Here is a 26,136-nt window from a genome sequence, read left to right as displayed (position 1 = left end):
TCTGATTGATCCTTTTGAATATGCAGTCTGTAAAACATCATACAAATGTAATCAATGTTATCACAAAGAAAACCAAATTAACTCTAAAATCCTTTATTAGATGGAAAGAAAAAAATTTTTCTTTTATACTTGCAGAGTTTCTTCGATGTAAGATTAGCTGGAGTCAGCTAAATTCTTTTTAAAATGCTTTGCAAATACTTTAGCTATTTTTTTAAAGGTAAAGTCTTCTCTAGTTCCATGCTAAGACCATTTCTCCTCAATGTAGCAGGCAGCGGCTGTAACTGCCTCAGTGCATTCCAGAGAACCTAGTGCAGCAGGCGGGCTCTCAGACAGCTCATCTGAAGCCTCCAAGTTGAGTTCCAAGAGTGCAAAGGAAAGAAGAAATCGGAGAAAGAAAAGAAAACAGAAAGAGCAGTCTGGTGGAGAAGAGAAAGATGACGATGAATTCCATAAATCTGAATCTGAAGACAGCATCAGGAGGAAAGGGTTTCGCTTCTCCATAGAAGGGAATCGGTTGACATATGAAAAGAGGTACTCCTCCCCACACCAGGTATGGCACTGCTGAGTTAAATGATGCATGGATGGAAATTAGAACACTGAAGAGAGGGGGAGGAATTAAATACAACTTATGAATTTTTATCAGCTGAATTGACTGCTGTGTTTATTATATTTAAACCTATCCTTTCTGTACATAGTTATGAGAAAATCTTAGTTTGCACAGATAAATCTACAGTGGGGTGTAGTTGAGATAACACTGCATTGAAAGTCAGGAGACCCAGATTCTCAGCTGAACCTGTCTGCTGGTACTTGTTGTAACTAATGACATTTCATCTTTCTGGTCTGCAGCCTTTTTAATGAGAAAAACAATTGTAGATAACTGATCAGTAATGTCTTTTTGGTTATTTTATATTGCTTTTTTACCCCTGACTACTTTATAAACTATCATGCATGCTTCTGAAAATATTAGTCATGGTATACTTTATCAAAAAGCACATCACTCTGAATTTCAGAAGTCTTCAAGTTCCAACGACACTGTGCCTTTTAGCTGCAACAAGAACAATAATTAATTTAAAGTGATTTTAGAAAGACAGACTAAAACAATTTGTGAAAAGTGTTAGATTTCTTGAAGGGAAAGAGCAGCGGAAACAAACTTGCCCCTGTCAAGGTCATGCTACTGATATTTATTGTTTACAATGTCCGTAGTAAGGTACTAAAGATGCTTGCTTTTGAATATGAAATATGGTGGTTCAGGGTTTTGTTTTTCAATATCTTTAACTTGCGATCTATCTCCCCAGTCATTAATCTCAAGGGCTAGAAACCGTCTCTTAGAAAAGTAATTTAATTTAATCTAAATGCACATAAAACGAGAATGTTAATCAAAAAAGAATGAATCACATTCTGTTTTGAATGCTGAAGTCCCCTTTAACTTAATCTTGCAAAATAAAAGCACATTCCAAATGGCCATATTAATATGATTTTATTATTATTTTTTTTTTGGTTTCAAACTTTTAGTCTTTGTTGAGCATCCGTGGCTCCTTATTTTCTCCAAGGCGAAATAGCAGAACAAGCCTTTTCAGCTTCAGAGGGCGAGCAAAGGATGTGGGATCAGAGAATGACTTTGCTGATGATGAACACAGCACCTTCGAGGATAATGAAAGCCGCAGAGACTCCTTATTTGTGCCCCAACGACATGGAGAGCGACGCAACAGTAACCTGAGTCAGACCAGTAGGTCGTCCCGGATGCTGGCCGTGTTTCCAGCCAATGGGAAGATGCACAGCACTGTGGATTGCAATGGTGTGGTTTCCTTGGTTGGTGGACCTTCAGTTCCTACATCGCCTGTTGGACAGCTTCTACCAGAGGTGATAATAGATAAGCCAGCTACTGATGACAATGTAAGGAAGTTTTAAATAGTTCAGGCATGGCTGGCCCATTATTGCTGCACCAGCCAGTGTTTCTACAGAATGGAACCCCTTGAGAATGATTCCTGGTTGGTCAAGCTGTGAATGCACCTGCATCTTTTAATATCTTTAAGAGAGTATCCAACTAAAACTTAAGGCCTCAGCACCTTCTTGCATAACACCTGAATGCATTTACTTATTAAACTTGCTAAGGATAAATTAAACACAATAGTAAATGACTGCTTCCAGTTGGAGGATTTGCTATATACCCATGCTGAACTTAGACAGCAGGACATCCTCTAAAGCTCTGGTGTAAGAGTAAATGAACGATTCTTATGTTTAACTGTAAAGGGTGTATAATAAATCTTTCCAACGGCTTCTTCATTATAGCTCTGCTTTAGTTTAGAAGATTTTCAAGAACACTGTGCCTAAATAGATAGCTTCAATATTATCTTAAAATTTCTAGTACTCATATTTGTCTTACTAAAAAAAAAAAATGCTGATATAGGTCTTCTCAAAACTAATCTAAATGAAGAGACAAAAAAATATTAATACAGGCAGATAAAAGAATTGTCTGTGTACAAAGGTATGTTATGTGTTTGTGAATGTATACCCAGATGAGGAATTTCTAAACACATGCTGCCTCTTATTAGACTTGGAAATATATCAGCATGGTGAGGCATGAGTAAGTCAGAATTAGATGACTTATTGCTTTGGTACCCTGGATGAAACTGTTGTCCATGCAGCATGTGTTGTTATTTTTTTAACATACAGTTTGTGTTGTCAATGATCATCTATGTCTTGTGTCCAGAAAATGAGATGGCAGCTACGAGTGTTGTAATTATTTGTATTTCTTTAAAAATAAAGGGCTACCTTCTCAACGTAAAATGCCTTGATCATTTAGATGTCGTTTCAAGTTACTACTTTTTACTATTAGTTCAGAAATAAGGAAATTGTTAAATATGTCTCTCACAAATTTATCAATCATATCCAAATTACATTATGTCTCATAAAATTATGAAATCAGAGGGTAAGGAAAAAAACCCTCAGTTTTTGCTATATGAGTAAATGGTTAACAGTTTGGACATTCCAGGCTAATGATACAATAAGTCAGCAATATCTGCCATCACCAATTAAATATGAACGTGCATGTCGCATGTGTTTCATGAATTTCACAGTGTCACATTGGTTATTCACTTATCATATTGCTCAAGTTAATCATTTAATACATTAGCATTTTCTTTACAGGGAACAACCACTGAAACTGAAATGAGAAAGAGAAGGTCAAGTTCTTTTCATGTTTCCATGGACTTTCTAGAAGATCCTTCTCAAAGGCAAAGAGCAATGAGCATAGCCAGCATTTTAACAAATACAGTAGAAGGTTTGTAACAAATTCCATCTCCGTTTCAGTTGTTTTCACTGAGCTTATATTGTCTCATTCGAAACGAATGTCTCTGTGAGTTGGAAGCAGTGTATTCTAAAGAGAACATAATAGGTCTTATTTAAGAGTTATTTGTTATACTTACTCCTGTATTCTAGAAGCTTTAAAAAAAGTTACTTAAATTCCATGATATTGAAACTAAAGAATGTATCCTGTGTGTGGCAACTCCTGGGAAATGCAGAATAAAGCATTTCTGTTAGGGGTTTCTAATCCCATTAGTCATGGTGTTCCTCTCCTCTGTTCCACTTAGCATAGGACTTCCTAAATACTCTCAAGATTGGAGGGGAGGAGTGGGTCATTCTCACAAAATAAAAACAAATTAAAAAGATTTTTCTTGGCTCTACCCTATCTCTCTGTCCTATCTCTTATAGCCTGAGGATGACACCATAGCTAGATATTAACATAGGATTACACACAGTCTGCACTACTCCAACCCATATTCCTATTGAGACTTCATTTAAAAGACCATTCACTTAACCTAAGGCAAAGTATGGAACCACAGTATCAATGCATAAGAGAAGAAAACCATTCTTTGCTACCTCTGTTCTATGTTTATGTGTGAAGAAATATTTTGAGCCGTCTAAAGATTAAATTATATAGTTTTTTTAAATCAAATATAAAAGAGGTTGACTGTTGCAAATGGAAATGTGTTGGTTACTAAAAAGAAGTCTAGTCGATTTGAAAGGAATATATGTGTGTAAAAATATCTTTTGGTGGTTGTTTTTATCTATTTTTTTTTAATCTAGAACTTGAAGAATCCAGGCAGAAATGCCCACCCTGTTGGTATAAATTTTCCAACATGTTCTTAATCTGGGACTGTTCGCCATATTGGTTAAAAGTGAAACATATTGTCAACCTGGTTGTGATGGACCCATTTGTTGACCTGGCCATCACCATCTGTATTGTCTTAAATACTCTGTTCATGGCCATGGAGCACTATCCCATGACGGACCATTTCAATAATGTGCTTACAGTAGGAAACTTGGTAAGCATATTGGAAGGTAAATGTGTTCAGTCTTCAAACTTTCTGTTTGAGAAACTCTACATTTAATAACTTATAGCAGTCTTTCCACCACCCTTTCTACCTCCTGACTCCCAAAAGATGGGAATTATATCTAGCTGGATATATCCTACTTTTGCCAAAAATAACAGCCCTTAAGATCAAAGCAGAAACTGACAAAGTGAGCAATAGGCACAGGCCTACAGTACTACTTGAAAAGTCAATATTGATATTTATAACTATTTCAAGGCACAGAAGCAGTCCATAGTTTAAGGATACACTTTTTGAAATGATGTTATCACAGTTTCCCTACCTGTAGAAGGCTAAAATAAAGTTGCAGATCTTTTTATCTTGCTTAGTCATCATCATTATAAGCAATAGTTTGACAATTCAAAAATGTCTCCAGCTTTTCCGCTTCCAGGATCTGGGTAGACCATGTATTGTTTAATCCATCTATTTTAGATCAAATCCATAAAATATTGAAAACGTCCAGTACATTTTGTGTATTATATGATTAACAGCGCCATTTTTGGTGAAGGTTGCCACTAAATTCTTTCTCTTCTGTGCTTAAAAAACATAAATTATTAAAGTGTTTGTCTGTTGACTCAACATAGGAATATTAGCTTTTATTTGCTGAAAGAATGGTCTCTAAAATAATGTATGCATTTCCATAATATTTGTTTTAGGGTTTAAAGTTTTTGATGGTGGAAAGCAAAACATGTAAAGCATCCTGAATTATAGTATTTCTATTTTTAAAGCTCTAGTATTTATATAAGTTTAACCAAAAAGTTTGTTCGGATTTTTCTGTAAGATGTTATGTAAGTGGGTTGACCAACCCAATACTATGGAAGTAAATTAAATTTTTTCATGTGCATAACAAATACTGATAATAGTAATGCACATATTATAATATAGATACATATGTATAATGACAACTATCTGATTAGAGGGAAATGTGAATAAGCTTATAGATACATAAAACTGTTTATGGGAAAATCTTGTTAGTAGCTGTGCTGTATGAAGTCTGAAGGAAAATGCAGTTTGATGTGATGGAAAGAACACTGGTGAAAAAAGATTTGCTCTCAATCCTAGTTTTGCTGTTTTCTAGTTGATATTCGGCAAATCATTGCACCCATCTGAAGACCTGTTTCCTCATCTGTAAAGTCATGGTTATAATACCTGAATTATGTGTTTAATAGCGTTTCTGTTGAGGATAAAATGAAAAACTTATATGAGAGCTTTTCATCAACTATAAATTACTATGCAAATGTAAGCTAGTAATATAATCATTACTAGTATAAACATTTTGTTCTAAGAGCAAATATTATGTCATTCTACTTTATCATTATCTGATGGAATTAGAGTAACTTTGTTTTGATCTTAGGTTTTCACTGGGATCTTTACAGCAGAAATGTTTCTGAAAATTATTGCCATGGATCCTTACTATTATTTCCAAGAAGGCTGGAATATCTTTGATGGTTTTATTGTAACGCTTAGCCTGGTAGAACTTGGCCTGGCCAACGTGGAAGGATTATCAGTTCTCCGTTCATTCCGATTGGTAAAAGAAAACAAAACAAAACAGCACAAAGACAAAAACCTTTCCAACAAGCATCATAGGTTTTACATCATAGGTTTTACCACACACCATTAACATTTTAAGTTTTTGTGTAACATTTACATTGTCAAAAACAATCCCTAAATGGAAAAAAAAAATTGTTCCCACTTATTTAGAAAAAACTTTATTGCAAAAATCCTAGTCACATAAAGTTTCATATATTGCTCAGTTACCATTCTGACTAATTATTGTTTCTAGATATGACTATAGTTAATATTTCTGGATCTAAGAAAATATTTTAATGAAAATGCATCACATTTTAATAGTGCTTTGAAAATATAAACACCCTTTTATAGTGGTGGATGACAATCAGATATAAGATGTGCATGTAGAAACTCTTCCTAATTCTACCTCTGGAAAATATGCTCCTTCCCAAAATCAGACAAGAGAAATCTGTAGGATTTCTTGCTGTGTCCACTGATTCACATATATGTCCTTGCAAATCAGAGAAAGAATTATAAAGTCATGGGAAGTGTTGCAGGTTTTTAAATGCAGGTGCATCTAGCTATGTCAGTGCTCCAAAGGAGCATTATGAATAATGAACACTTTTCTCTACTTATAGCAGGGCTCAGTGTGATGGTACTTTGAATGCTATTGACAAATGAGTATCTTTGAGCAGAGATCATTGAGATCAGATATTAATATTGGGGGGGGGGTCCAAAAATTAGCCATGCACCTGAAAGTGATCAAGGGCAGGGCAGATGTAAGAGAGTCTTTTTGTTTTGGTTTTTTTGTTTGTTTTGTTTTGTTTTTAGATAAGAAGCTCCCTATGGGAAGACCTTTACTTCTTATTTGGTAAAGTGCAACATTTGCTCACAGCTCTCTGTCCTTGATAGATTAGGAAATGTGCCTTGGAGTAAAGACAAGCACTGACACAAAGACATCCAGCCTGCTCTCCATGCCTTTTGCTTAGGAGAGTGGTGCTATGACAGTGCAGTGACCCCAGGTCATTTCTAATTGGTTAAGGTCCAGAGGTGGACGGATTTAAAAGTTTGGAAAGCAAAGTGCAAGAATGCAAAGTGGCTCTTGCATATTTCCCCAGTGAAGATTGGTAGATTGTAAGTTCTGCAATCAGTAGTGGGTAGATTGTAAGTTCTGCAATCTGTAGTGGTCCAGGATATCCATTAGCTTTTTTTTTTAAATGTCTTTTGTTATAGATATATCTTTCATGTTGAGGTATAATTGATATAACATTATATTAGTTTCAGGTATACAACATATTATCTAATATTTGTATATATTGCAAAATGATCACTACAGTAAGTCCAGTTAACATCCTTCACCATGCTTAGTTATAACATCTGTATAGCAGATGTTGTAAGAAATTCAATTTTAATCACTTCTTGGTAAACCTCAATATATGTAATGCTTTTAAAGATTGATCATAATAATATACATTATTTTTTTAATTTTCCAGCTCCGAGTTTTCAAGTTGGCAAAGTCTTGGCCAACATTAAATATGCTAATAAAGATCATCGGCAATTCAGTGGGGGCTCTGGGAAATCTAACCTTGGTGTTGGCCATCATCGTCTTCATTTTTGCTGTGGTCGGCATGCAACTCTTTGGTAAAAGCTACAAAGATTGTGTCTGTAAGATCAACAGTGAGTGTAAGCTCCCTCGTTGGCACATGAATGACTTCTTCCACTCCTTCCTGATTGTGTTCCGAGTGCTGTGTGGAGAGTGGATAGAGACCATGTGGGACTGCATGGAGGTCGCTGGTCAAGCCATGTGCCTTACTGTCTTCATGATGGTCATGGTCATTGGAAACCTGGTGGTATGTACCCATTTAAGAAATGTGTTTCAGAAATACATTAAGAGCATAATGAAATGATGACCATTTTGTCCAAAACAAAGACTATGATTATTAATTTTAAAAGTCTATTACCTTTGATACACTTACAGTCTCACTTTGACAACACAACCATATAGCAGTGACCATACAATATTTATACTCAACTCCATTTTGTCAATCATTTCATCACATTTATTATGTGAATTCTAATAGAGTATCATATTGAAGACAAGTCTAGTAGGAAATGTTGGGAACATTTCATAAATTCAGATCCAAGGAAGGGAGAAGTCTGAATAATAAACTGAGAGAAAACCCAATCTTACTTGCCAGTATAGGACTAAAAAGTGGTGCCTTTAAATGTTCCTATTTATTTCACCTTTTCCTTGCCCATTCATGGTAGTTAGCATTCAGTCACTCTTATGTCATATGGCAGTTGCATGAACCAACCTGGATTAACCAATCCATTAGTGGCTCTATTAATGAAACAAAGGTTGGCTAATGATGCCTGAGATTACCCAAATGAAGTAACTGATCAACCCTTTCTCTTAAATTTGGAACATTACGGTTATAGTATAGAAATATACAATATACTCCAAAGGATATGTATATTAATATTACAGTCTCATGGAAATATTAGCGACTGATTATGAACAGTTGCCTAATTAGTGAACAGTGGGGTATGAGAAATGCAGTAGATCAAGAAAACATGTGTCGATGCCTATGTTAAGCTCATAATTCTCATTCTGGGTGATAATGGTTATTTTTCAATTAATATCCAATTTAATATCTCTCTTCATCAAAAAAGAAACTAAAATGCATTTAAGTGCATAATTTTAAACACTAATGAATTTTAAGTTTAGAACTCTTATATAGAACATGTATTAATCTTGTTTCTTATAATCATACAATTTTAAATTTAGTAAAACCATAGGTCAGCTCATTTAGCATCTTCATTTTATAAGTAGGGGAACTTGAGACCAACAGAAATCATGTCTTTGCCCATGGATGAATAGTGAAGTAGCTATCAAACCAGACCACAAATTCAGATCACCCAATTTCTTTTTTTTTTTAATTAATTAATTTATTTATTTGAGCTGTGTTGGGTCTTCGTTTCTGTGTGCGGGCTTTCTGTAGTTGCAGCTAGCGGGGGCTACTCTTTGTTGCAGTGCGTGAGCTTCTCCTTGCAGTGGCTTCTCTTGCTGTGGAGCATGGGCTCTAGGCACATGGGCTTCAGTAGTTGTGGTGCACGGGCTTAGTTGCTCCACGGCATATGGGATCTTCCCGGACCAGGGATCGAACCCATGTCCCCTGCATTGGCAGGTGGATTCTTAGCCACTGTGCCACCAGGGAAGTCCCTAGATCACCCAACTTCTGATCACTATGCTGTGGTGTTTCTTTCTTGTCTAGTTGTTAGAACTTATAGTTCCTCCACACTTCGAGAAATAAGTGATCTCAATCTGCTCTTCTTCACATTGGGGTGAGATTATAATGATGTTTGTATTATTTTTAAGGTCCTGAACCTCTTTTTGGCCTTGCTCCTGAGCTCATTTAGTGCAGACAACCTTGCAGCCACTGATGATGATAATGAAATGAACAATCTCCAAATTGCTGTGGATAGGATGCACAAGGGAATAGCTTATGTGAAGAGAAAAATATATGAATTTATTCAACAGTCCTTCATTAGAAAACAAAAGATTTTAGATGAAATTAAACCACTTGATGATCTAAACAACAAGAAAGACAGTTGTATGTCCAATCATACAACAGAAATTGGGAAAGATCTTGACTATCTTAAAGATGTAAATGGAACCACAAGTGGAATAGGAACTGGCAGCAGTGTTGAAAAATACATTATCGATGAAAGTGATTACATGTCGTTCATAAACAATCCCAGTCTTACTGTGACTGTACCGATTGCTGTAGGAGAGTCTGACTTTGAAAATTTAAACACAGAGGACTTTAGTAGTGAATCAGATCTGGAAGAAAGCAAAGAGGTAAGATTTTATAGATGTGGGTGGATATAAATGTATATGTGTATACTTGTATTATATTGCCTGTATTTATGATTGTATATTCTCCATGTAGAATATTTTTGCCATCATATAAAATATTTTTTCATTGAAGAACCAAAGATTTAAGCTCAGTGAGGTGATTAATAAATTGAAGAATAATATAGTATATGTGTAAGTTTTCTCATCCTAAGTAATGGATATTTGTTAGATGATGAATGAATGAACGATCCAAGAAATGAACAAGCATCATCAGATTTAATCCTTGTAATAACCTCAGAAGGATGTGTTATTTTTCTAACTTTTCAGATAAGAAAACTAGCTTAGGAAGTTTAAGATCATGTAGCTAATGAGGGGGTATAGCTGAGAATTGAATTCATAATCTTTGTTTATGCATTTTGTATATCTGACACCATACTCATTAGCTCACTTCCACGGAAGAGAACTGAGCAACAAGAAATAGTCTATGTCATTCCTCCGATTAAAATTACATTGATCTGCATATTAATCTTCCAGGCTGCCATAACAATGTACCACACACTGGGTGGCTGAAACAATCAAAATGTATTTTCTCACATTTCTGGAGACTGGAAAGTCCAAGGTCAAGTGTCTGGGGAGAGCTCTCACCTTGGGGTGTGGATAGATGCCTTCTGTGTCCTCATTTGGCTGCTCCTCAATGCATGGGCATGGATAAATAGCTCTGGTCTCTCTTCTTCTTATAAGAGCACCAGCCCTGCTGGATTAGGATTGCACCCTTATGACCTCACTTAACCTTTATCACTACTTCACAGGACATATCTCCAAATAGAGTCACAGTGGGAGTTAGGGCTTCAAAATATTAATTTTGAGGGAACACAATTCAGTCCATAGTAACTGACTTAGAAATATTAAACTAAAACTCTAATGGATATAAAAGATAATTCCAAAGAAGTCTAGAACAAACCACCTTCATTTCCCACTTATTGTGTGGAAGTCCCAAAAATGGTAAGGTGCCTTAGGTTACACAGTCCAAATTTTAAATATTTATTTAAAGACTATTTTTTAGAACAGTTTTAGGTTTACATAAAAATTGAAAGGAAGGCAGAAAAATTTCCACATACTCCCTGCCCCCCACACATATATAACCTCCCCCATTATCACCATCCCCTACCAGAGTGGTATATTTGTTACAGTTGCAGAATCTACATTGGTGTGTCATTATCACCCAAAGTCCATAGTTTACATTTGGGTTCACTCTTAGTATTGTCCATTTTATGAGTCTGGACAAATGTATAAAGACATTTATCCACCCTTATAGTATCACACAGAGCAGTTTCATGGGCCTAAAAATACTCTGTGCTATGCCTATTCATCCTTCCCTCTATGCTAACCCCTGGCAGTCACTGATCTGTAACTGTTTTTGCCTTTTCCAGAGTGTTATATAGTTGGAGTCGTATAATATGTAGCCTTTTCACACTGGCTTCCTTTATTTAGTAATACACATTTAAGTTTCTTCTGTGTCTTTTTATGGCTTGATAGTTCATTTCTTTCAGTGCTAAGTAATAATTTGTCGTCTGGATGTTTAGTTTTCCATTCACCCACTGAAGGACATCTTGGTTACTTCCAAGTTTTGGCAAATGTGAATAAAGCTGCTCTAAACATCCATGTGCAGGTTTCTGTGTGGATATAAGTTTTCAGCTCATTTGGTTAAGTACCAGGGATGGCAATTTCTGGATGGTATGCTAAGTGTTTTGTTTTGTAAGAAATTGCCAAACTGTGTTCCAAAGTGGCTGTATAGTTTTGCACAGCCACTAGCAATGAATGAGAGCTCCTGTTGCCCGTGTTCTGGATTTTGGCTATTCTAATAGATGTGTAGTGTTACCCCATTGTTTTTTAATTTACATTTTATGATGACATATGATGTGGAGCATCTTTTTATATGCATCTTTGTCATCTGTATGTCTTCTTTGATGAGGTATCTTTTAAGAGCTTTGACCTGTTTTTTGATCAAGTCATTTGTTTTCTTATTGTTAAGTTTTGAGAATTCTTTGTACATTTTGAATAACAGTCCTTTATCAGCTTTGTTTTTGCAAATATTTTCTCGTAATGTGGCTTGTCTCTTACTCTCTTGACAATGTCTTTCACAGAGCAGATATTTTTAATTTTAATTAAATCCAGTTTATTAACTCTCTCTGTCATGTATTGTGCTTTTGGTATTGTATCTAAAAAGTCATCACCTTGTCCAAGATCATTATATTTTCTCCTGTTATCTTCTAGGAGATTTATAGCTTTGCATGTTTACATTTAGGTCTGTGATCCATTTTGAGTTAATTTCTGTGAAGGGTATAAGGTCTGTGTCTAGATTCATTTTTTGCCTGTAGATGTCCAGTAGTTCCAGTACCATTTGTTGGAAAAGACTATCTTTGCTCCATAATATTGCCTTTGCTCCTTTACCAAAGATCTGTTGACTATATTCATGTGGGTATATCTCTGGGGTTTCTATTCTATTCTGTTGATCTGTTTGTCTATTCTTTCACCCGTACCACACTGTCTTGATTACTATAGCTTTATAGTATGTCTTGAAATCAGGTAGTGGCAATCCTGACTTTGTCCTTTTCCTTTGGTATTGTGTTAGCTATTCTAGGTCTTTTCCCTCTTCATATACACTTTAGAATCAGTTTGTAGATATTGACACAATAACTTGTTGGGAGTTTGATTGAGATTGCATTGATCAATAGATCAATATAGACCAAGTTGGGAAAAACTGACATCTTGACAGTATTGAGTCTTCCTATTCATGAACATAGAATATCTCCCACTTTATTTAGTTCTTTGTTTCTTTCATTAGAGTCTTATAGTTTTCCTCATATAGATCTTATACACATTAGATTTATACCTAAGTATTTTATTCATGCAGTGCTAACATAATGGCATTTTAAAATTTCAAACCCCACTTGTTAAATGTTAGTCCATAGGAAAGTGATGAACTTTTGTGTATTAACTTTGTAATCTGCAACCTTGTTGTAATCACTTATTAGTTCCAGGAGGTTTTTGTTTTTTTTTATGTTTTGTAGATTCTTTGGATTTTCTACATAAACAATAATGTCATCTGCCAACAAAGACAGTTTTACTTCTTGCTTCCTAATCAGTATACTTTTTGTTTCCTTTTCTTGTCTAATTGCATTAGTTATGACTTCCAGTACAGTGTTGAAAAGGAGTGGTGAGAAGGGATATACTTGTCTTGTTCCTGATCTTAGTAGGAAAGCTTTTAGTTTCTCATTATTAAGTACAATGTTAGCTATAGGTTTTTTGTAGATGGTCTTTATCAAGTTAAGAAAGTTTCTCTCTATTCCTAGTTTACTGAGAGATTTTTATCATGAATGGGTGCTATTTGTTGTCAAATGTTTCCTCTGCATCCACTGATATCATCGTGTGATGTTTCTTCTTTAGATTATTGATGTGATGGATTACATTAATTCATATAGTCTAAATATTTTTAAATACTTTAAATACTAAATATTTAAAATATTCAGAGGATCAAATGCTATCAACGATATTTTATTAGGGATAAAGTTCTACTAGAATATTACCATGTCCAAGGTAATGCATTTTGACAGTTGATCAAGTAAGATATCATAAGCGTGTGAATTATTGCTTATGTCCCTTTAAAGATGTTTCGAGCTTTTATAAGTCTCTGAATAGGCTAAGTCATCCACTACTCTTCAGAGTGGAGCTAATATCAGAGCTGGAAGTTGCTGCCTTGACCCCAGCCTGTGGGCTTCCTTAGGTAAATCAGATTTGTGTAATGATAGCGGGGAGAGAAAGCATGTAGAGATGTAATTGTGGGTAGATCCTCATTACATTTCACATGTCTATGGAAATGGATTTGGGAGATAAAAATTACAGATCATTTTTGCAAAGCATTGTGAAATTTTTTCAGGATTTTTAATTTGAATATTATTTCAGTTCAGACTTTGTTCATTAAAAACTTGAGTTTTGCTAAAGAATCTGATGGAGGCTGATTTTGTTAGTTGTTATCTTTATATTTACAAAATTGGTTCTGAAGTTCTGTTAAACTTGGCAGTATTCTTCCTAGTCTGATTTTCTTTGTCTTGAATCTTCATACCTTTATTTAATATTTGATGAAGACTAATAACTACTACATGCTATCTGTTGCATTAAAACATGTTTTTCTTTTTCTACTGAAGTATAGTTGATGGACAATATTATATGTTACAGGTATACAATATAATAGTGATTCACAATTGTTAATGGTTATACTACATTTATAGTTATAAAATATTGGCTGTATTTCCTGTGTTGTCCAATATTTCCTTATAGCTTATTTTTGGACTAATAGTTTGTACTTCTTACTCCCTTACCCCTATATTGCCCCTCCCCTCTTCCCTCTCCTCGCTGGTAACCACTAGTTTGTTCTTTATATCTGTGAGTCTGCTTCTTTTTCATTTATTCACTAGGTTTTTTGCATTTTTTAGATACCACATATAAGTGATATAACACAGTATTTGTCTTTCTCTCTCTGACTTATTTCACTTAGCATAATGCCCTCCAAGTCCATCCATGTTGCTGCAAATGGCAAAATTTCATTCTTTTTTATGACTGAGTAGTACTCCATTATATGTATATGCCACATCTTCTTTATCCATTCATCTGTTGACAGACACTTAGGTTGCTTCCATATCTTGGCAATTGTAAATAATGCTGCTATGAACATTGGGGTGCATGTATCTTTTCAAATTAGTTTTTTGTTGTTGTTGTTTTCAGATATATTCCTGGGAATGGAATTGCTGGGTCATGTGGTAGTTCTAATGTTAGTTTTTTGAGGAACCTCCATACCTCCATACCACATGGCTGCACCAATTTATATACCCACCAACAGTGTACAAGGGTTCCCTTTTCTCCACATCCTCACCAACATTTGTTATGTGTATTCTTTTTGATGATAGCCATTCTGACATATGTGAGGTGATATCCCATTGTGGTTTTGATTTGCATTTCGCTGATGATTTAGTGATGTTGAGCATCTTTTCATGTTCCTATTGGCCATTTGCATTTCCTCTGTGGAAAAATGTCTATTCAGCTCTTCTGCCCATTTTTTAATCTGGTTGGTTTTTTGTTTTTGTATTTTTTGATGTTGAGTTACGTGACCTGTTTATATATGTTAGATAGTAACCCCTTATTGGTCATATCATTTGCAAATATTTTCTCCCATTCAGTAGGTTGTCTTTTTATTTTGTCGATGGTCTCCTTTGCTGTGCAAAAGCTTTTAAGTTTAATTAGGTCCCATTTGTTCACTTTTGCTTTTATTTCCTTTGCTTTAGGAGACAGATCCAAAAAAATATTGCTATAATTTATGTCAAAGAGTGTTCTGCCTGTGCTTTCCACTAGGAGTTTTATAGTATCCAGTCTTACATTCAGCTCTTTAATCCATTTTGAGTTTGTTTTTGTATATGGTGTTAGAGAATCTTCTAATTTCATTCTTTACATGTAGCTGTCCAGTTTTCACAGCATCACTTATTTTTTTTTTTTTTTTTCTTTTTGCGGTATGCGGGCCTCTCACTGTTGTGGCCTCTCCCGTTGCGGAGCACAGGCTCCGGATGCGCAGGCCCAGCGGCCATGGCTCACGGGCCCAGCCTCTCCGCGGCATATGGGATCCTCCCAGACCGGGGCACGAACCCGTATCCCCTGCATCGGCAGGCGGACTCTCAACCACTGCGCCACCAGGGAGGCCCCACAGCATCACTTATTGAAGAGACTGTCTTTTCCCCATTATATATTCTTGCCTCCTTTGTCATAGATTAATTGACCATAAGTGTGTGGGTTTATATCTGGGCTCTCTATCCATTGATCTATGTGTCTGTTTTTGTGCCAGTACCACACTTTTTTATTACTGTAGCTTTGTAGCATAATCTGAAGTCAGGGAGCATGATTCCTCCAGCTCCATTTTTCTTTCTCAAGATTGTTTTGTCTATTTGGGATCTTTTGGGTTTCCAGACAAATTTTAAAATTATTTGTTCTAGTTCTGTGGAAAATGCCATCGATATTTTGATAGGGGTTGCATTGAATCTATAGGTTGCCTTGTGTAAGATGATCATTTTAATAATATCGATTCTTCCAATCCAAGAACATGGTATATATTTCCATCTGTTTGTGTTATCTTCAATTTCTTCAATTTCTTTTTCCAAGTACAGTTCTTTTGCCTCCTTAGGTAGATTTATTCCTAAGTATTTTATACTTTTTGATGCAATGGTAAATGGGATTGTTTTCTTAATTTCTCTTCCTGGTAGTTTGTTGTTAGTGTATAGGAATGCAACAGATTTCTGTATATTAATTTTGTATCCTGCAACTGTACCAAATTCATTGATGAGCTCTAGTAGTTTTCTGGTGGTGTCTTTAGGATTTTCTATGTATTGTATCATGTCATCTGCAAACAGTGACAGTTTCACTTCTTTCCAATTTGGGTTATTTTTATTTCTTTTTCTTCTTTGATTGCCATGGTTAGGACTTCCAAAGCTGTGTTAAATAAAAGTGGCAAGAGTGGACATCGTTGTCTTCTTCCTGACCTTAAACGAAATGCTTTCAGCTTTTCACCATTAAGTATGATGTTAGCGGTGGGTTTGTCATATATGGCCTTTATTATGTTGAGATGTGTTAACTCTCTACAAAGTGGGTTTATCATAAATAGATGTTGAATTTTATCAAAAGCTTTTTCTGCATCTACTGAGATGATCATATGGTTTTTACTCTTCAATTTGTTAATGTACTGTATCACATTGATTGATTTGCAGATATTGAAAAATCCTTGCATCCCTGGGATAAATCTCACTTGATCATGGTGTGTGATCCTTTTAATGTATTGTTAGATTTGGTTTGCTAATATTTTGTTGAGGATTTTTATATCTATGTTAATCAGTGACATCTTTGTCTGGTTTTGGTAGCAGGGTGATGCTGGCCTCATAGAACGAGTTTGGAAGTGTTCCTTCTTCTGCAATATTTTGGAATAGCTTGAGAAAGATAGATGTAAACTCTCCTCTAAATGTTTGGTAGAATTCACCTGTGAAGTCATCTGGTCCTGGACTTTTGTTTGTTGCGAGATTTTCATTACTCAAAACTATTTTATTACAAAAACCATCCATAATGAATACTTTTCTGCAAAAATTTGACGTAATTTATACTCATACATTTTTATTCGTATTGATCAGGGCTAACAGGAACACTGATCTCTTTATTAAAAGCAGTGATCATCCACTGAACCACTGGAGAAAGTTCTATTTCTTCATACTCTGTCATTTTATATCTTCAAACACTGCATTAACTGAAAATTTAAATGTTCAGTAGAAACTTTAGAGATAATTTAATGCACTGTTCCTCAGATTATGAGTCATAACCCAGTAAGAGTTGATAAACCAATTTATTGTACCATTAATTAAAATTTTTTTAATTTAATAAAATAATGATATCAGAGCACATTGCACATTTAGGAAGAACTAGCAAGTGAAGCTTTTGTTGCCTGTGCTGAACTATAATGCACTGCTTTTCTAATAGAGTACAACCACTAAGTCCATGGGTGTCGGGCCTGAAGTTAAGGAGTTCTTAAGTGTAAGAAACGCTGTTTCAGCTCTTTAAAGGTAGTGATCATGGAGTCTTCCTGACCCTAGGCAGAATGTGTGGCTTCTTTTTTGGTTCCCAGAGATATAAGTCACAAAGTGTGGGTAATAAACAACTCATGCTGTAGGCTCATGCATCTTACAAAGTATCATATTATTTTATTATAACCACTGATATGCATGTATGTCTCTCCTTTTATGTTGCAACGTATATACTTGTACATTTTTGGTAAAAAGTAGGCACTCAAATCAAACTTTTCCAGCTCATTTAACTCTTTTTAATAGAAGAAGTTTGAAGGTATTCATCACAGTTACTCTGATGAGAGCATTCTTGAAAATATAGTTTTATTTCCCATCATCCAGACTCCATTTTTCTCTCGATTCAATCTAATATTGAACTTTGTTGTTTTTATCTTCATTAAACATTTCACCTTGTCAATTTATATTGGGCTTCAAGGAAAGTAATAATCCCTTATTTTTTTCCCATGAATTGCTGTTGAAATACAGTTGTTTCTCATCTAGTTGATATTTTTATATTAAATACTGAAACTTCTATTCATCCGCATTACATTTCAATTTCTTTCATTCATTTTTGAATCTGGTTTTCTATAAATATTCTTTTATAGATTACTATATTGTCCCAATTTTCCTTTACCATGTCTTCCTTTTTGGTTAGAAATAAACCCATACAAAATTGTTTCTCTTCATTGCTCCCCTAGTCTTACATAGTACTCGCTTCATCAAAGCAAGGTACAAATCATGAGATGCTCTGCTTTTAGTGGAATTAAACTAAAAATAAATACCCCAAAAGATGAAGATTCTTTATTCTACATTATGAATACAGCCTGTAATACGTTAAAGTAGCTTTGCCATTTTGATTTTTCTGTTTTGTCCTTTATTCTTTTGCCTACCTTAATTTATTCAACAGTTACCATGTGCTAAGGAATGTATTAGATAATGAAGGATACAAATGAGCCATGATTCTGCTTATATATATACATATGTGCATTTAGAAAGATGACTCTCTTCATAAATATATATGTATACAAACACACATATACATGTATCCACACACATACATATATTTGCATTTTAGAAAGACAACTTTCAACCTTTAAATATGCATTTCCATACTGGGACATACCTTATTGACTAAAAATATTACCTGTCATGACCTCTGTTTGACCTATTCCATTTTAATATATTAATGTTTCCATTCCTGAATTTCAATAATGAGTCTTATCTACAATGGTCATTATTGAAATTATATTAGTGCCTTGGGTTAAAATTACCAGTGCTCATAGTTTATTATCCATTTTTGAAGCATTTGTTTTTAGACATGTGAGGCTATAATTATAAAGTTGTTGGTAATGGAGTATTCTCTGAAGCCAAATACTGGGTTATATAATTCTATTTTAGCCACATACTGTGTGACCTTACTTGACTATCCAATCCTCAATTTCCTCATCTCAAAAATGGGGATAAAATCACCTACTTTTGGGGGAATATTATTAAATGAGATAGTAAATGTAAAGAACTTAGCACAGTGTCTAGCAAATTGTAAGTATTCAATAAATTGTTATTATTACTATTAGCATTCCCAACACTCTGTTCTTGGTAAGTTTTCTATTAAGAATTACTAGTAACATATTCTACTATTTGTCCTTTTTTGCTGTTTGCCTTCTGCCCTCTGTCATAAACTGTTTTACATGTTTATCTGGAGAGAGTGATAAATTTTGTATTTTCTGTCTAATTTTTAAACTGTTTTCATTAAATTCTTGATAATGGTTAACTCATTTAAAATATTAAAAAAACTATTTTTCTGAAGGGCATTCCAGTGAGAAGGAATAAATGAGCAAAAACCTAGAACTATGAAGCATAGAGTGTGTTTAGAAATAATTAGCAGTTTGCTGTTGCTGGGACATAAAATCTAATTGAAAGTAGAGGCATAAGCAAGGAGCGGATAGTCTGTTTCCAGGAAACCAAGAATAGACTGATATGAAGAAACACTGTAAAATGGAGGCTGGTACTTGTTTTACTTCCTCCATAAGGTACATACTCATGCATCACTGTCCCCCATTCCAGGACAAATTTGAGAGCTATCTTTTCTATACTTTCCCCCTTTTGGTCCCCAAAAGCAGAAAAGGCATAGCATGGGTCACATTTCCTCACCTTTTTAAGTCCCAATGGACCTCAACCTTCAAATAATTTAAAGTATTGTTTTTAAAACCTCAGAAAGTTTCTTGACTCATGGAAATAAATAGCTAGAAATATGGGTTTCTACTGAAAAATAATAGTAAAGAATGGAGGCTTGGACAGATTTTGAGGAGTTTTGAAAGCCGGGAAAAATTGCTGAGACTATGCAAAAGACAAAGTCATATCTCCCCAATTAGAAAGTAAGTTGTTTTGGCAATGAATTGTGTTTTATATAATTTTAATCCTCTGAAGCACCTACTGTAATGTTGGATGCATAATAAGAACTCAATATCTTTTTGAGTTTGGGCTGATTTTTATGAATACTAGACTAAGAGTCTGGTGGTCTTAGCTCTATTATGGGCAATCACTAACTCTATATTATCCAGTTTCCTAATTTATAATAGGAGTACATCTGTTCTGAGGTGCTTATAGGAATGTTATGAGGATATAAAAGCTGTTTAGAAGTTAAAAGGACTCAAAAAACATAAGGTAGTGATAGCTACTGATAGCGAAATTACTACTCTAATCTGTTTAAATAAATACCTTTAAAATGAATTATTAATCTTAGGCCTCTTTGGAATAAAAACAACATATTATTAAAGTAGTTAGGAAAAAATACACTTGTTTTTGCAATGAGTGAACTCCAGAGTGAGTAAAAATGTCATTCGAGTCTTTGTATACAGTTCATGTTAGTAACAGGTATCATTTGTTGGATGCTCAGCATGGGCAAAGCACTGTTTATAGGGCTTTACATGTAGTGTTATGTCACTCAGTCTTCACACCATGAGACAGATACTATTATTCCAAACTTACAGATAAGGAAATTGAACTCAAAGAGTTTAAGTAGCTTGCCAAAGTCACACAAATAGTAAGGATTGATCCTGACCTAGAATCCAGGCTGTCAGTTACAGTGTATGTTCTGAACCGTTACATTAAATTTCCTTAACAATGTCTAAAAGGGTACTATCTCTGACCTCTATTTGAAATGAATGACACTGTTTATTGAAGACCTAAGAATAGGTATCCACTGTAGAGTTGGTGCTGACTACCAAGCCCTCATCACTGGGCACAGGTTAATGGTATAGCCAGGATAATCTCAGTCTCCCTCAGTCCTGGAGGGACCTTTCCCTCCTCTGCTGGCCTGTAATTTAGACTGATCTGCTTCTGACCTGTGGAGTTCTCCTAATTACAGAGCGCTTATTCTTAGAAACTATGGTTACTCAAAGTTGTGCTTTAGGAAGATAACCTTCTGAGTTTAATTCTACCTATAAGATTCTTCCAAATAATTAGGAAGCACTTCTATGGTTACATCATTAGCTTATGAAGTCTTTGAGAACAGGGAAAACACCAACCATGTCTTACTCACCTTAAGTCCGCAGCACATAAAAAATGTTTATTAAATGAATGAATAAATGTGTAATGAATAGTTAATTCTAGATCCCATTTGTCCTCCCAATGATATTACCTGTGTTAAAATAATATTTACTTACTGCTTTGCCGATATTTTCTCATTTAATACTTTTATCTTTACTGTACATGATATAGATTGAAGAACACATGATAATTTTCAACCTGTTGTACATTGCTGAATATCAGCAAATTAAATTTGTGCTACCACATAAAGGTCTACAGTGAATGCCTTATGTAAACAATAGTCAGTTTTAAAATGTGCATAAGAACAGGAATTAAGCTTATTTCATATAACACAGTATGGCCCACATCCATCACAGTGCCTAGCATATAGTAAGTAAATGTGTGTTAAATAAAGAAATAAGAATAGGAAGTCGTTGATTAATCTTGAATCAAATGGATATATACCAAGACTTTTGCAAATATCCAAGTTTACAAACATCATGATAACAATTTTCCCTGTAGAAAAATGTCAGACAACATATCTGGGGATATTAAGAATCTACTGGGACCGGGAGGGTGACGCACCTCAACTCCATGGGGATGGAAGCTCCTATGCTCAGGACCCTCCCAGACCCTGCCCTATGTATTTCTTTATCTAGTTTTTCATCTGTATCCTTTATCATATCTTTTAATAAACTGGTAGACATAAAAAAAAAAGAATCTACTGGGAGATAGGTATATACGCCTCCACACTTTTTTATCTATACTGTCTCTTTACCTCATGGTCTCTGATACGGCAGGTTTTGCCTCCATCTTGTATTACAGTTTCTTCTTCTCTCTAAGCCCTTACCACAAGCTTGTTTAAATGGTCAAGACTCTCTCATTCTAAAATAAAATAAAATCATGTAAATTTTAAAAGTTATTCCTTTGATTTTATCCCTTTCTTAAGTTTCTTTTGTAATTTCTTCCTTGAATTCATTGCTGATCTTCTTTCAAAGATAACGTGCTTGCTGTCTCCCATTTCCACTGCTCAGTCATCTTAAAGCATCATCTCTGGTTTCCACCTTTACTTTTCTCTCTCAAAAATCACCAGTGTTCTCTTAATTGCCAAGTTCAGTGGCCCTATTTTACTTGATATCTGCATCATTTCCTAATTCTTTAAGAGTCGTCATTCCCTGGCTTACAAAAGTCCAAGCTACTTTCCTCCCAACCATATGGTCTCCTTCTCAAATAGCTTACAAGAAGCCTGAAGTCCTTCTCAACTTCTCTAACTGGAAGCCCCTCATCAAATTTACTGCCAAATCCTGTAGATTTTATCTCCTAAATCTGTTTCCAATCTTGACCATCCCCCCCCACTCCTCATCCTATTATTTCACCAATATCAATAGAATTACCATCTGAAACACATTTCCATGGCGGGGAGAAGGGCAGTCTTTATCATGAGCAACTTGATGGTCTTGAGAAAATCTATTTCACCTATTTCAGTCTAATATCTCTTGACTTATTTCGGTTCTAATCACATAGTTCCATGAAGTTTATACCTTTTGACTCCATAATTTCTTATTAGAAATTCTCTTCTTATCCCTGTCGTTCTCTGCAAAATCTAGCAAAACAAAAAAAGGAACTTTGAGTTGTCTTTCAAGACACTGTCAGTTTATTCACTCAAACATATTGTTGTTTGTTGCTCATGATACCTAGCAATTCTTATTCTGGGCAAGGCTCTGAGATTCCCCTAAGTGGAATTACTACCTGCATAACATGAAATGTCTATATTGCACTCTATTTCTCTGTCTATCCTACTTACTAATCTTGTGAGCAACTTGAGAACAAGAACTGTGGTCATATATACCTTTGTACTTCTAGTAACTAGCACTGTACCTGGCACAAATGAGGTGCTTGATCAATGTTAATTGGCATCATGTAAGTTAATCTTACTTTTCCTGAGTACATTTTTATCAGTTATATTTTTTGAAAGTGTACAGATAGAATAAGCTAAGCAAGCCTATTCCTAAGTCAAATTAAGTTAGCAGCTTAATCTTTAATAAAGCTTCTCCTCCCTGGGGAGAGGGCAGGGAGGAAGGAAGATGGAGGAGAAAAGAAAACAGTCAGAATTTTTGTATCATTGCCTGACAGATGCTCAGGGAACACTTTGTAGAGTCCCATCCGGGTATTGACTAGGAGTGTCCCTTCAGCCCTTGCCTATTTCCTTGTTTTGAGCTGTATAGATCCTCAGGACCATGATCCCTGTGAGATGGCAACTACTCTCCATGAAGAGTACTACCATCTAGCCAACGGATACCCAAACTCCCTCTCCCTTATTACACCTAATTGATCACCAGGTACAACCAATGCTACCTTGTCTTTATCTACTCTGCATCCCCACCACCTCCACCCGATGTCAGACCTCCATCATCTCTCAGTTTTACTGCTACAGCCTCCAAAAAGGGCCCCCACATTCATATTCTCCTCACTAGTCCAGTTCCCACATAATGATAAGTGCTCTTTCTAAAAGGTAAATCTGGCCATAGCTCTCTAGGCTTTCTAACCTTTCAGGAGCTGCCCATTGCTCCCAATCTATACTTCTTAACATGGCCTACAAGTCCATGCAAAAGTGACCATTACTGACCTTTCCAGCCTCATGTAATAGTACTTCCCACCCCTCCCCAGCCAACTACACTGATCTTTTGTTTCCTAAAACTCCTCATGCTTTATCAGGTTCTGATCTTCATTCCTGTTCCCTCTATCTGGGATATTCTCTTACCCCATATTTCTTCACCTGACTCACTCCCACCCCAACTCATCCTTCTGGCCCCAAATGTCACTTTTTTCTACCCTGTTCTTCTTAGACTGAGTTAGGTGGTGCTCTCAAAATACCCTATACCTACCCTATCATAGTGTGTAGCAGTTGTTGCTTGTCTTGTCTTATTTTGAGCCCATTAGGTACTGGGCCTATTATATTAACTATTTTATTTTTTCAGGTCCTAATTTTGATGTTTAGCATATCCTAATATTTTTTAGCTGAAAAGATCAAATATCAGCAATTACACATATTACAAACTATAACTGTTACGGAAATTGTTGCCATGTATCCAGTAAGCAAATGACATATTCCACGTGTTATCTTGTTCAATCCTTATGACAACCATGTAAAGTAGGGATCATTCTACAAATTAGAAACTTCAGCTTATGGAGGTCAAGATAATTGCCTAAAGTCCATAAAACCAGTCGTTGTGATTCAAACCCAAGCTTGTCTGACTCAAAAGAGAACTCTGCACCCTTTCACTGTAGTTATACAGTTCCCCTATCCAGTAGACACTTTAAAAATATTTGTTAAATATGTTATCATTTAACATTAAAAATTAATGTCAAAAGAATATTAGAGATTCTGCACTCATTCAGCAAAATAAATTTAACAATGGAAATTATTTGGTTTACAATTTTGCTTTCTAGCTTGGGAATTATAAATGCAATTTTGCAATTTTTTGCTTCTAATTCATTTGCAATCGCAATAATTTTCTCTTGGCCCATTATGTGATGAGAGGTTATACCTCCTTTGTTCCTTTATAGCTAATCATCTATATAAAAATTCACTTTTGACATACTTTAAAGCAGAATTCAGAGTATATCAGAGCTGTATTTCTTCACCTTTACCCCTACCTTAGGCAAGTGTTTGAATAACAGTAGATTTCACAACTAATAAGAAAATTTTATATTTATTAAATATGAATAATCCACCAAAGATTGTCATTCCAATGTAAAGCTCGATGAAGAAATCATCTGAGTTGTAGGGATGATATGGGAATTAATGAGTTAATATTTGACTTTTCTAAGTGCTCTGTGGAAATGCTAAATCTCAGTACAGAGTCTGTTCCTTTGATATTATATTTTTGCCTTGCTGAGAGTTTTTAATAGAAGTCATTTTAATTTTTAATATGCTTAGTGTACACTAGAAATATTTACTAATGCACAGTGTATACAATGAAATATTAATACTAATATTTTTAAGGTCGTTGGCATCTCAACTATGTATGATTTAAGATATATATATCTTAAATATATATGTTAATATGTATATATATATATATATATAACAGTAAAATTTCCACCTTTAAAATAGTATATGCGTTGCTTTTAAAATATGTATTTTTTCAGAAATAAAAAATGTATATGTGTATACACATATATACACACATATTCTGTATCCTTTTAACCCTTAAATTCCAGATTTATTTTTAAATATTTTTATCACATTATAAATTGAACTTCTAGTAAACTCTATAAATAAGCTTCCTGTAACAAACCAAGTCTGAAATAAAAGTATAAACATCCTAAGATCAAGTCGAGAACAACAACAAAAAAAACCATTTAATCACTTACCTAAAGAAATATTGTGGAGTGTAGTATTTGCTTTCCTTTGTTTTGCTTCACCCTCAAGGTCAAAATCATTTACTATAGTACAGAACATTTTTAAAAAGCATGAAATGTTGCATAAATCCATTGAGGAGGAAAAATGCTCTTCCCATCAGGGTTGTAGTTATTAAGTGGTTATTGAATGCCCTGATGTACAAGGCAAAGTGGATGCTTCAGATACACTGTGGTTCCTGCATTCTCTCTGCTCACTTATTGTCAGCCTGCCAAAAATACATGGACAATATAAGTCCTTACAGAAATTGAGCTATTGAGAGTTACATGTGAAAATATACATATTTTTAAATGAACTAGCTCATTTGGAAATTAGTAAATTAAAGGTTGATTAATGACTTAATAGACATTAAAATGGATATTTAAATAGTCTATTAATCTCAAAGACCATGAAAACCAATTGCTTTATTATGTGAATGGTGAATTTCAAAATAAAATTATATTTCAATGTAAGAACAAAAAAAAGGAAAAATTAATTGTCCTTACTGGTTTTTAAATCAATACAAGTACTTATTTGAGAATGTTTTAGTTTTGCTGTTATCCAATTTATTTAGTATTTTATCTGAATTCATATCTCATGTGCTAATATAGAGATGAACTCTTTCCATACATCTAAAAATTCTTCCCTTTTTGAGTAATAGTGTTATTACTCCAACCAAATAAAGAACTCAGAACCGCATCATCTTTGATTTCAACAATGAGAAATATAAGAATATATTGATAAAAGTATATTGGTTGTGAGAGTTTTAATACCATTCTTTTAGTCTGTGATGAATCAAAGAAAAATTAAATAAGGACACTG

The 26,136-nt window shown here is 34.7% G+C and overlaps 1 protein-coding gene across 11 annotated transcripts in view; it reads left to right on the top strand.

Moving 5' to 3' along the window:
- LOC309809083 (sodium channel protein type 1 subunit alpha) overlaps positions 1-26,136 on the top strand; it is a gene marked incomplete at both ends in the record, with an annotated part of 86,232 nt that overhangs the window by 27,973 nt on the left and 32,123 nt on the right. For 3 of the 11 annotated variants that reach the window (XM_082629813.1, XM_082629804.1, XM_082629807.1), the window contains 7 exons: positions 266-550; positions 1,513-1,860; positions 3,148-3,280; positions 4,087-4,325; positions 5,725-5,898; positions 7,373-7,729; positions 9,259-9,741. In XM_082629813.1, coding sequence (XP_082485939.1) covers positions 266-550; positions 1,513-1,860; positions 3,148-3,280; positions 4,087-4,325; positions 5,725-5,898; positions 7,373-7,729; positions 9,259-9,741 — 2,019 coding nt within the window. Of the gene's footprint in view, positions 1-265; positions 551-1,512; positions 1,894-3,147; positions 3,281-4,086; positions 4,326-5,724; positions 5,899-7,372; positions 7,730-9,258; positions 9,742-26,136 lie in introns of all 11 variants that reach the window. The other 8 variants (XM_082629808.1, XM_082629805.1, XM_082629812.1 and 5 more) reach the window with 7 other exon arrangements.

Source organism: Mesoplodon mirus, assembly GCF_964341445.2.
Source record: "Mesoplodon mirus genome assembly, chromosome: 8".
Lineage (NCBI taxonomy): Eukaryota > Metazoa > Chordata > Mammalia > Artiodactyla > Ziphiidae > Mesoplodon > Mesoplodon mirus.
Note: the sequence above shows the minus strand (reverse complement) of the source record. Positions and strands in the feature narration are given on the sequence as shown.